The following is a 12,697-nucleotide window of genomic DNA, read 5'->3' on the forward strand; positions in this document are numbered from 1 at the left end:
ATTGGTAACTCTGATGCCTTTTTATTGCTCTTCTTGTGATGCTCTTTTATTTTTCTTTGTATATTCAAAATTTTTGAGCCTTTTTTTTTGTTGCATAGGATAGGTATCTAGGCTTTATAAGATAGGTTTCTAGGCTCTATTGCGGTTTTTTGGAGTCTCAACGGCTATTATATGGCGTTTTTTTTAACGTTTTTTAAATTTTTTAGACTTTTTTTTGGCTTTTTTTGAATGGTGTTTGGATGTTAATCTTGCAATAATCTTGCAAGTTTTGGATATTAATCTTGCAAGAATCTTGCAAGACGGATGTTAATCTTGCAAGATTCTTGCAAGCCGATGTTCATCTTGCAAGATTTTGCAAGATTCTTGCACGAATCTTGCAAGGTTATGCATAATCTTGCAAGATTCTTGCAAGGTTCTTGCAAGATCTTGCAAGATTAACATCCGATTCCGACTCGGGAAGAATGTCCCGATAAAGATAGAGAATCAAACCCAAAAAGATAATACCTAAACAGATTTTCATACTTTTGTTCAGCTGCACTCTCTTGTCGTCTGAGAATTACTAAAATCCAAAAAAGTTAACATATTTGAAAACCATTACGCGTTAACTCAATCAGTAGTTCAGAATTCGGAAAAAGATTGAGGTCATAAAATAGTGTAGCCTTTTTAAACTATTAAGTTTGACTATTTAATTTATGCGTAAGGTGTTCTATGATGAGCAATTAACTTTTTTCGTTTAACGCTCTTATTGGTGTAAAATTTTGCTCCTGTTTCGTCAACAGTTGCCTAGAAATCTAAAATTATTAAGCGAACACCCAATTGGTGAATACATATAATAGGTACGTTTAAATAAAATTAAGTTAAAATAGTTTTTTGGAAATTGCACGCCTTTCAAAATACTTTGCACGTATATTGGTGGTTATTCTCTGCTTTTTAATTGGTTAATACTTTCTTAACGGGGATAACTAGTGTAATAGTCTGCCATCTAGCCGTAGTTAGTTTCATTTGACCCGTAAAATATGTTGGGACAATAGGACAATTTTTTCGAGGAGGCGGGAAAAAAATCCACCAAGCGTCCAAAACAAACAGCGTACGACCCTCTCAGAACCGCTGTGGACATCGTCGATTAAAATGACCAATCAATCAGATATTTGTATTTACTGCTGCTTCATAATCATCTGCCCCGAGGATTTTGTTCAATGATGGAACTTATTCTGTTATCCGGCACGACCAAAATAGAATTGGTGTATAATTCTGCACGAGACTGTGACAAAACGCGTATGAACCCGGGGTAGCCACGATCTAAGTGGAATAGTTCAAAGAGAAAATAGTTAGTTTTTTTCTTCTCAATTTACTTTGATCGGCACTTAAAGCATTTGGCAGGCTCCAATTCAAAACATCCTTCATAGGACAGAAAGCAGTTGTCAAAACTTGATATATCAGACGTCTGATGCTGACTATTGCAATATGTCATATTAGGTTCGGACTACCAGATGAGATGCATCTCAAATTAATGACTCTGTTGGCGAATTCATCTGAGATTAACTCCATGAAACCAAGCCAGTTGGTTGAGCGTCGGTAAGATCTTAGTTTCAGTACTGTCTGGCCTTCTTGCTTAACTGGTTTTTTAAGCAAATGACGCCTTGGTGGTAACGGTTGAATATGGACATGAAGGATAATATTGCTAACTATAGCAAACAGGGTTTTGCTTTAGTTCAAAGTAAAGTTGCCGTCTACTAACCCCTCTGTGGGGCCATTATAGCGGACGGATCATTTGGCCCAATACACACCACGTGCGGAGTAACTCAGCTACTCATCCAGCTACAGATTGTCTATGAAGACCATCCTTTCTTTGGGTCACTAAGAACTCTCCTTGAACCATGACCTCGAGATTACACCCGGCTTCAAACTAAGCTTGTATTCAAACCAAACTTACAGTAAAAAGGCTGTTTAGTACTTAGACTGTTTAGTATCCTTTCTTTGATTTATTTTTTGGCAGAAATGTCTTATTTCCTTGCCCTACTTCCTTGAAGCAGTTACGTTATGAGCTAATACTATTATTATCACCATCAGTTTGACATCTGTCGACATATACTGAACGAAAAGCATCTCTCAGTTTTTTGAAATTTCAAACTGAACAGCCTTACAGTCGGCATTATTGTCATGATTGCACTCTACACCTACCAAAAGATCTTAAGAACGAAACAAGAGATAAAATTATATATGTAAAAGAATTTTTGCAAGTTCCGACAAGATGAATCCTCTATTTCGTGTACGATAATGACAATTGTTATCAATCTGTTCAGGAAGAGCTACGAAAAGTTCATCATGAGTGATTACAGCAGGAAAAAATTTGCCATAGAAGTTGCTTCATTTTTTACTCATAGAGCTCAGGTCTATCCATAATTTTTTCACATGTTTCGATCAATTTAGGAACAGAAAGCGTGATCTCAATGGACCCATTGTGTAAAAATCAAAATGTATATGCATATATATCTTTGATTCTCTCTTTTGATGTATTCATCATTTAGTACATCTATAACCTCCATCAATATTTGCATTTTAATAATCCTGAATATATCAAGATTTTTCAGCTTTTTTCATAAAATGAACAACGAAGTACCTAATCATACTCAGCCCAATTTGTTCACCATAGAAAAAGAATCTGATAAAGACGGAATCCCTACACTTAATTATCAAGGCCAAACTCCTGTGAATAAGCCAAATAACAAACGTGGCTGCAATGCTCTAAGCCCAACCGATAACGCTTTCAATGATGTAGACATCACCCAAGCAATAGAATTGGGGGTGCAGAAATTTGTAGCAAGTTTGATTCCTACCATAGTCCAAAGTATACGATCGGAGCTTCGATCAACTATAAACGAAATTGTCCACTACAAGTTGAAGCATATGAACTGAATTTGAAATTAGAAAACCTAAATTAATCGTGCTATCTGAAGCCGAAGTTCTCGAAAATTACAACAGAAAAGAAAACATCAAAATTCTGGATTTGCCGGAAAGCCATCAGAGCGGACAAAGGGGGTCTTACCAGCCAACAACAGCGGCTGTCATAAATATAGCGAGAATATTGAACGTATCCGTAACAGAAAACGACATCTCAATTTCACACCGGCTTCCTGCATCAACTAGAACACAAAATAGATCAATCATATTCAAATTTTTTGATGTATGGCAAACATTAAATTTCTTAAAAATAAGAAAAAACAGTCTGATCTTCGTATTTTTGAAGATACAACAAAAAAAGGCCTAATTTTCGGAGGATGATGTACGAGTCATTTCAGCATGGACAGAAAAGGGTACAATTTTTGATGAGTGGAAGCAAGATGGCCTAATCTGAAAAATCGGTAATTTTTACCAGGGTGGTATGGATCTTAAATATGGTTTAAGAGAGGTGTTAGAGTGTTTCAAAACATTTTTGGCATCAGTTTAAATCAATTCAAGAGACTGGGCAAACTTCAGAGCCAATTCGGAACAACAGCAATGGTTCCGTAAACAACTGATACTCCTATTCAAGGTTAACATCATAAAGATAAAAACCAAAAATACACATACTTACAGGTTCTTCATTTAATGTGAGACCTTTAAAGAAACATTTCGGTGAACTAGAAACTTTAAGTCTTGGACTTGGAAAAATGCCTGACATTTTGTGTTTGTGCGAAAATTGGTTGAACAGCGGTGGCGACGCCCATAGTTTACTTGTTACAGGATATCATCAGTATTCGCTAACAAACAGAAATGCGAAGGTTGTTGGTGTTATGATACAGTTGAAAAATGATTGTGATTTGATAAAAAATACAAAAATCGTTTCAACGAAGCTGCTGTTATGGAAGTTAGTGCTAACAGTTTACGTCTCTTTGTAGCTGTCATATACAATAACCTGATAAGCCCAAATAGAATTTCTTGAAGGTTTTTGATGACTTTTTTAGTCCTGGAGCAAAAATACAAAACCTTTTTTTATCTGCGGTGACTTCAATATCAACATTTTTGAGCATAATCATTATGTAAACAACTATTTGAAAATAATAAATTCAAATGGTTTTGATTTCGGAGTGAAGGAACCCACTAGAGTAACGCATAGTACTTCAACATGCTTCGATCACTTTATTCATCAAAATAAACCTAATTGTGGAACCGTTGTCATGCTTCATCAAAGCTTCTCACATCATTACCTGATTCAACTCTGTTTTGGAGACTTGGAACAAAAAGGAAAACAGACTTGTTACTTTTTAGAGATAGTAAGTTTGCAAAAGATCCAAAAAAAGTTAAACGTTATTTTTGGATGAACTCGTTGTTAAGAAAAGAAAAAATAAAAATGTGTAACAATCCTTCAAAAGCGTTCAATACCTTTAGTAGTGTGTTTTCGGATGTAACAGACAGATTCGCTCTCTGAAGACAGCTGGATAGAGAGAAACAAAACAGCTTAAACGGTTATGCGACAAACTGGAAAATCTCAAAAATAAGAACATTGCTCATCGTTATTTGAAAAGATTGGAAAAGAAGTGATGACAATAGTTGGTTAGAAAAGTTCAAATGGTTAAGATTACGCTTTGGATAACAGTTTTCTGCAAACAAAAAAGATTTCTATTTAAACAAATTTGAATCTTGGTTCCGTGATAAAAAAGAAGTCTAAAAATTACTAAAACATTTAAGTCGTAAAGTATTGAACAGTTACAAGGTCTCTGTTTTGGAAACTGTGGCTAACAGTATTAGTCGGCCGAATGATCAAGATAACGCAATAGCCTTTAATAATTCTTTTGCCAATGTTGGGTTTGAAATCAGCAAGCATCTATGTGCTGAAATGAACAGAAAGTTCCAAGACTTCAGCAATCGATGTTTCTGTTTTGTGTTAAAGTCTTAATATCAAATTTTGATAATAAATCAGCCTCTGGTGATGATTTTGTTGAAAATTTTTTGGTAAAAATGTCAGTTCCTGTAATTATTGAATACATTACGTTTTTAATAAATCTTTCGTTCAACAAGGGGCGAAGTCCCTCAAGAGCTTAAAAAAAGCAAAAGTTTTTCGCTTACACAGATCTGGTTCAAAGTTAGATGAGATTAATTACAGCCCTATTTCACTACTTATTGTTTGGAGCAAGGTTTATAAAAAATTATTGTTTAATCGGATATACTCCTACTTTGAAAGATTTTCGTTGGTTAATCATAGACAATTAGGATTCCAAAATAAACAAAATACAATTGATGCTTCTGTTGAATTTTTGAAAAACTTGCAATCTGTTTCTAAAAGAGAAAATGTTTTCTGTTTTTTCTTGGATCTCAGGAAAGCTTTTGATACAACTGATCACAAAATGAAGATTAAAAAGCTAAAAGGTTTTGGCATCAGAGGAACAGCATTAAAATGTTTTGAAACATACCTCGATAGTGCTGCGTGTTCATTTGAACGGAGTTTTGTCTAGCTGGGAAGAACTTAAATGTGGTGGACCACAGGGATCTATTTTTGGTCCTTCTATTCATTATCAACATAAATGATTTACCTTTCGTTTGCAAAAAAACTTGACTTTATTCTGTTTGCAGACGATACAAATCTAACTGCTGTAGGAATGCAGCTATTTGAAGTTGAACAAGAATTCAAAAAAATTAGCAAGTGGCTCAATTCAAAAAAATTTGCGCTCAATTTAGATAAAACGGTACAGATTAATGTCACTTTAGCAGCTGATGCCTCAGACAGTTTCAGTTTTATCGAGGGAAAGAAAAAAAGGAACCAGTTTGTAAATATCTAGGAATACTTCCTGATTCCAAGCTTTCTTTTTGAAGACATATTGAAGAAATTAAAAAAAAAGTTAGGTAAGCAAGGCGGTATTATCGCAAAATTGAGACATTTTCTGCCTGGGAAGCTGATGATACTGTGTTACGAATCAAACGTTCGGCCTATTGTTCAATATGGAGTCTTAGTCTATGGCTGCTGTAGTTACTCTTTGCTTATGCCTATTTATCTTCCAGAGAAAAAAAATGAATTTCATTTATTTCAAAAAAAGAACTAATTCGTGTGAGGACATATTCCGGAAGCACTCCATATCGACTGTTTATGATCTGCACGTGTATGAATTGATTAACTTTTCTCTGAAAGCAATCAGTGGCATTCATTTTGAAAATTTTTGCAAGGTTTTGTTAGTACCTTATAGCATAGTAAGAGAAACTAGGGGATCGGCAATTAAGTTACTCAAACAACCTTGATGCAAAGGAAAAGTAGAGTGATGTTCAATCAAACTTCGTGCAACACAATTATACAATAAATTGAAAAGCCTAGAAATTATTCCGGCAGACTTTGAAGCGAAGACGTCAGGCGAAATTGCTAATTTTTGCCATATTTTGAAATGTTCATTTTTCGTATGCAATCTCGAACTGGCAAGATTTGTGTTTAATTTTTAACTTTTGTGTCACATCTCTCAAACAGTGCTAATGTGTATAGTTTTTTCTTTTCGAATTATATTAATTGTTATTTTTTTATACTCATCTCTGGGGTAGACTGAAAAGTGGAGGTCCATAGCCCCGTTGTCTGTCCTCTCCAATTCAATATATTTTGCAGTATTTTGTATATTTTTCATTGGAGAAGATAATTCTTTCTTTTTTTCCTATATTTATATATATATATATATATATATATATATATATATATATATACATATATATATATATATATATATATATATATATATATACACAACAGTATAATTTACACAACAGTTCATATATTAACTCAATTTCAATATTTTTTAAAATCTCAAATTTGTTGTTTATATTGAACGTGCTCATTGCTTACTTCGTGTATTTGTCAGGCCTTTGCGTACTAAGTTTAGAGTCACAAAATTTTAAACCTGCAGCTTCAGCAAAGCGCTCCAGTTTCTACATTAGCGCCATAAGTGCGGCTCTATTTGGAGGTTTTGGGATATGGATCAACTTCAAGTCACTCAATTATATTCTACCCTCGGACAACACGATGGTATGTGTCTTCACCAAATTGACAGTGTCTGTCATTTTTCAATCAATTGAAGACAAACGAAAACCGACATGGTTGACGATCACCTCAATAATACTGGGAATCATTGGAACTGCAGTTATTTGCAATCCTAAAACATTCCTTGATGGAAACTTGTTTCAGTCTGATACTCTGAAGGGTGTTCTATTAGCTGCAGCTTGCGGTACATCGCTGATATTCATGCATGTATCAATGAGAAAGTTTGGAGAAATTACACCTTCATGGACTTATCTTTGGTTTTCTGTTGGCATTCTCGGATTTGGCTTAGCCTCTTATCCGTACTGGCAGCGTTTGATTTTAAGAAAACTAAAATAATAGTATCCTATCCATGTTTGCATAGTCTCAGGTCGAGGTTTTATAGCAAAATAGTCAAAGCATTACTTAGAATTCGCTCTAATAAAAACTAGCTCACCAAAAGTATTAGGATTTTTAGTGGTTCATCTGTTCAATGCGGTGAGTTTCTGGTAAGACAGGCGGTTTTCAGAGATGAAAAGTTTTCTGTCATTGCAAGCATTGATTGCCGAACACCGGGAAGTCTTTCAGCAATTCACCGCATTTCGTTTTATTCTTAGCAATCTCTACCGCTAAAAGCTGGATCAGGTATTGACTTTTAGTTTTTTGAGGTTTTCTAGAATCTATTTCTTACACATCTTCCCCCACCTTCCGATCTTTTAGACGTTCATCATAACTATTGCGAACATGCCATTAAAATGTCTTTAATCTGAGTCTAGTTTTTACTGAACACACTTAACAAAAATGTTCTTGATCCTTACGAAAATTTGGGTTTCAAATTTAAATTAAGTTAACGTTGAATAGATGTTGCCATACTTATCGAGATGGCCATCATAAATGAAACTTATCAAGCAAATCAGGTCATTTATGGATTTTATAGAAACTTATTACCCATACAATTGTCATGAAAAATGTTTGAGTTCGGCTGATAAGGAGGCCAAAATATAATTCGAAGTCTTCGAACATCGTTTGCACTCAACAAACCCAAAAATTCTCAATTTCAGTTGTTTGGTAGCTCACTTAAAAGTCAAATAATGTTTATGAATCTCGTTGTGGCTCATCTCATAATTTTCCATAATTGAAAACATACTGAAAAAAGTTAATACATAGCCGAAAGAAGTACAAAACAGCTAAAACGCACGTCATTAAGACTTGCTAAAAAATTTAGCTCTCAAAAACAAAATCAGTTTAAACACTTTTTTCTCAATTGAGTTTCAGCAGTTTGAAATAACTTGACGCCTTATAACTACTCAATTTTCGCTACTCAGTCAGAAAAAAGCTAAATCAGAATACTAAAATCAGAAAATACAAAATTATATATTTTTTTAGTAAATGCATAAAACCTTAAACTTTCAGGTCTTATAAGCAAAGCCTTTATAATAGCACTAGGTTAAATAGTGACTACAAAAAGCGATTGCCAAAAACTTACTTCAGAAGAAATTGGCAAAAATTTTTTTATAAAGAAAAGACAAAAATATGCAAAAATTAGACTGAAGTTACCCGATTTTTCTAAACACACGCAGCTCAGAATTAATATCTATTAAATCAAAAGACCACCTAATCCACCAAAATTACTACGTTCAACCAACTCCCCAGATGGTATAAAAATGGAATACAATTACAGAAAATACTGAAAAAGCATCCAACCGGGCAAAATGGCAAAAATAGCCCAAAATTGCGCCTGAAAGTAGATACTTTCATTAGATGATCAAAACGGCCTCCAAACCCACTAATACTGGTTTAGCTGACTAAAACAACCCGTGACAAAAAACTTCGCTAGCTTAGTGCAAATTTTTTTCATTCCTACTTTTCTTGATCTCTCTCAAAATAATGCTTGAACAAAAACCTCTGTAAAATCTCTCCTTGTTTGACTTTTGATCAGCAGATGGACTTAAACACTTATTTTCACGAGCAGCATTTGACTTCTACTAAAAATATCCTCTAAAAATAGAAGTCGCCAATTTAAAAAAGATATTGTTTAAAATTGCGAAAGAGTTGAAGAGCGAATTTTCGAGGTAAGGTCTCTAGTTCGCAACTAGAAAGAAAATTGTTGTTGCCTTATTCAGCGTAAAGCGGTCTCCTAAAGGTTTTTGATCGCTTTTTATCAAAGCAATGTTTCCCATTACACTCGGATTTTCAGAGAATGTCGTCATTAGCTAATATGTGGCATAAAAACATTCCAAAATAGCCATCATTAACTGGAAATCTCAGTCGGCCTGGCGAAGGAGCTATTCATAGGTATTTTTGACAGATCAATTGAAGCAAAATGAGCATTTTAAAAATATCAGTTATTAACCGCAGTTAAAATATTTTACGACCGATGCCCGGCTATTAGATTGCATTCGACTTTTCAGTAACCTAGTATTTTTCTACTTTTCTTTCGTTTACCGTAAAAGCGGTAATATAAGTTAACACATATATCATAAAGCGAATCATATATAGTAACTAACTAATCATAGCATGACCATTCAACGAAAAATTTTTATGGCTTTTATAATGTATATATGGTCCGTTTCAGGGTACAAGTACAGTATAAAAATTAGGTTCATTTCATGCTATGTAAGATTGAACCTGCGCTTTTTGATTTTGTAATCTGACATATTTTTCAGACCATAAGTAATCAATTTTAACTGTTTATGTACAAAAATATTTTCAAACTGTTCAAAAGAATCAAACGTTTCTCTTTGAAAGCAAATTTTGGGTTCTCAATCTTCCTTGCCACTCATCGGATTTATACTTGACGCTATTCTCAGCAGCAAGCCAAGCAATTTGTCCGGTGTTCGGAGTACATGGATCGAAGATGACAACGGTCACTGCTCTGTCAGTTTTGCACCTACTGGTACCTGCGTTTAACTTCATAGCTCAGTGTGTGTTCATACCAGATCGTGTCGTGTACACTTCGGCTATTGGCATTGCCTTCGTTGCAGTTGCAGTAATACTTCAGCTTAGAGTGGTCAGACAACGAGAAAAGAGAATGAAGCAAAAGAACGACAATACAGGACAGATAGATTGCCAGATTAATAATAACTGATAAAAAAGATGCTTTTGTTTTTATCGTATATATAATTATGGTAGATTCATGTGATCCCTTTGATACATGAATTAATGCTATGGCATAAAATTATTAATTTTTTTCTAGTGTGATCGGCATCATATAAAATCAAAACTCTCTTCTCGAACAGAGTAAAATTTCTCCAGTAATTTTGCTTGATTTCCTCGCCGACACTAGAACACCTTTCATAAATACTGCAGTGAGCAGGGACACATTTTAAAAAGAAACAGAACCAAACAAAAAAGTTTAAACTCTGACAATTTTTAAAATCAAAATGGTCAACTGCGTAGTTCAAGTAAGCAACGGGATGACTCTAATTAAAAGCCATACCTATAATTGGTTTCACCAAAGAAGGGTCAAAGTTTTTTCTGGTATGTTCTCACATTGCACCCAGTGTAAAGTCACTGCGCGCTTACTATACACAAATCTATATGTGTGTAAATTTATATGAACAAAGAGGCTCGGCAATGTGCATTTGCGCATATAATGTTCTGGCGTGCTCATCCACATTTTTGACAAAATTGTCTACCAAATGGGGAAAAGATGCGAAAATTCTCATACTGTTTGAAAATAATTGGCGTATGACTTATAATTAAAAATTGTTTTAAAATCTCAATCCAATAAAAAAAGAATCGAAAAATGCCACATCGGATCGCGGAGACTTGCCATTTATAAGAAGATTATTGGGCAGACAAGACTACAGAAAATTACGACAAAATCTTTTTCTATATTTAAAAACACTTAGCAACACTTATTAACCAAGTCAAAATATTATCATTAAAATCTTAGCCAAAAAATAACTTGTTTTTCACTACAAAACAGATGAAAATTTTTTGATGAGACCAGGTATAAACAGAATAAGAGGCAAATTTCTAAAAACCTTGGGAATTATGTGACACAAGATGAATTTAATGGTCATAAAAATTGGTTTTCATTTATCAAGATTCTCGATAACTTTATATGTATGTCCTTGGGAAGCCAATGTGTCCTGGCATTAATGAGATTGAGAAATATTATGACTACAAAATAACAAAAAATAAAGGCAACAATCAAAAATTCAAAACAAATGGCAAAACAGAAAGTGTTGAAGCCACTAAATGTTTGGACCATTAACTGGAAAGATTTTACTTCTTTACTTTGGCCTTATTGGAACATCGACAAGGTCGGTTTTGGAAGGGTCAACACACAACAAAACCCACAAATATTGGGATTAACAAAAACTAAATATAAAAGCCTAGTGTCAAAGTCAGAAATACATTAATTAAAACACTGAATATTCTTGATTGTTTCTCAAGAAGTGGATGGGATCTGTCTTGATTGAGACTAAGTTACAAACTCACAGAGAATGAAAAGTGCAAAGTTCAAAATAGCTTATGAATTACTTTCGAAGAAAAAAAATTAAAGTCACTAAAAACAAAAGCTATCAACTGAATTTAATAATCTGTTTCAGTTATACCTCCACGAGCGAGAAGCTGTTGAAGAAGAGAATCCCACATAAAAAAATCCAATAAAAATTCCAATTCCATTAATACCATAAGATTTTCATTGCATAAGTTATAAGCGTTTATTTGGGCCTCCATTGAACGCCAATGGGACCTGTCTGTAAATTGAATGACAAGGTGACCAAAAATAATTGCATATTTGAGCAAATACTCAAAAATCAGAACGAGTTTCTTGAAATAGCGTAACATTCAACTCATAAAATGAATAGAAAAAACATGAAACTGTTATATAAATTTAGTTGGTTTTGCTTGCCACATGATTGCTCCTGTAAATCCGGAGAATCAGCAAAAAATTGACCATAATAAGATTGAAAGAATTGTAAACCAACAGAAAGGAGGTTTCAAAGGGCAACAAAGTTCAAAATTTTCGGGGAAACATATTCAATGACAAAAAAAACCCTATGACACAAACTGAATACTTTCACCTCCACCTCTCGAAATAGCCAATTTGAGCTTTGTCGGATTGGAGTGGGTCATAAGACTACGGAAAATTTCTTTCTCTGAACTGCGAGAAAACATGCGCTTTTCTGTGAAATTGTACTATTTGCTCATTTGCTTTGATTTATGCGTAAATTGAATCTCTTATTGGTTGAACTTTGAAAAAAAAAATTGTTTGTCTTTTGTGTGGAAAAACGCAAAAAGATATGAAAAACGGAGGCCTCCAATACAATCCAAAATTTTTAGTACTAATATCCACGTATGGACAAAAAGTGGCCTTGTTTTTGCTGCACGTCTAGGAAAGACACCTAATCGTTTCGTTTTGCCACAACATTGCAAAAATATCTTAATTTATTGAAAACGATGGATGTATATTGGTTAAATATCGGTTCAATTTCGGGCATGCAAAACTTTGATACCAGAACTATTTTATAGGAAGTGGAGTTGAAAATAGCCCTCATCCGAGTAAACGGAGATTTAGTCAGCATTTTTCAGGTCTGCGCTGAAAAAAAATTCAAACAAAACGTGGCTGTCCATGCAAAAGAACTTGCTTAAAAACTGTTCGTGATTCGATCACCAGTAACTGATTTCACAAAAGTGAAATCCTATTTACTTTTTCCACAACAAAAATGTTTTGCATTTGATTTCACCTCCCAGTTCAAGGATTATTGGCAAAATTAT

The 12,697-nt window shown here is 34.0% G+C and overlaps 2 protein-coding genes across 2 annotated transcripts in view; one reads left to right on the forward strand and one right to left on the reverse strand.

The window, feature by feature from the left end:
- Nucleotides 1-10,148, forward strand: part of LOC142347378 (uncharacterized) — a 21,398-nt gene extending 11,250 nt beyond the window's left edge. The window contains exons 3-4 of the mRNA XM_075398929.1: nucleotides 6,813-7,290; nucleotides 9,716-10,148. Of these exons, the coding sequence (XP_075255044.1) occupies nucleotides 6,813-7,290; nucleotides 9,716-10,055 (818 nt within the window). The 3' untranslated portion in view covers nucleotides 10,056-10,148. The remainder of the gene's footprint in view (nucleotides 1-6,812; nucleotides 7,291-9,715) is intronic.
- The window catches only part of LOC142347436 (COP9 signalosome complex subunit 6-like), a 527,653-nt gene that overhangs the window by 172,191 nt on the left and 342,765 nt on the right, over nucleotides 1-12,697 (reverse strand). The window lies entirely within an intron of this gene.

The sequence above is a fragment of the Convolutriloba macropyga genome, chromosome 1 (genome assembly GCF_964194025.1).
Source record: "Convolutriloba macropyga chromosome 1, txConMacr16.3, whole genome shotgun sequence".
Classification (NCBI taxonomy): Eukaryota; Metazoa; Xenacoelomorpha; order Acoela; family Convolutidae; genus Convolutriloba; species Convolutriloba macropyga.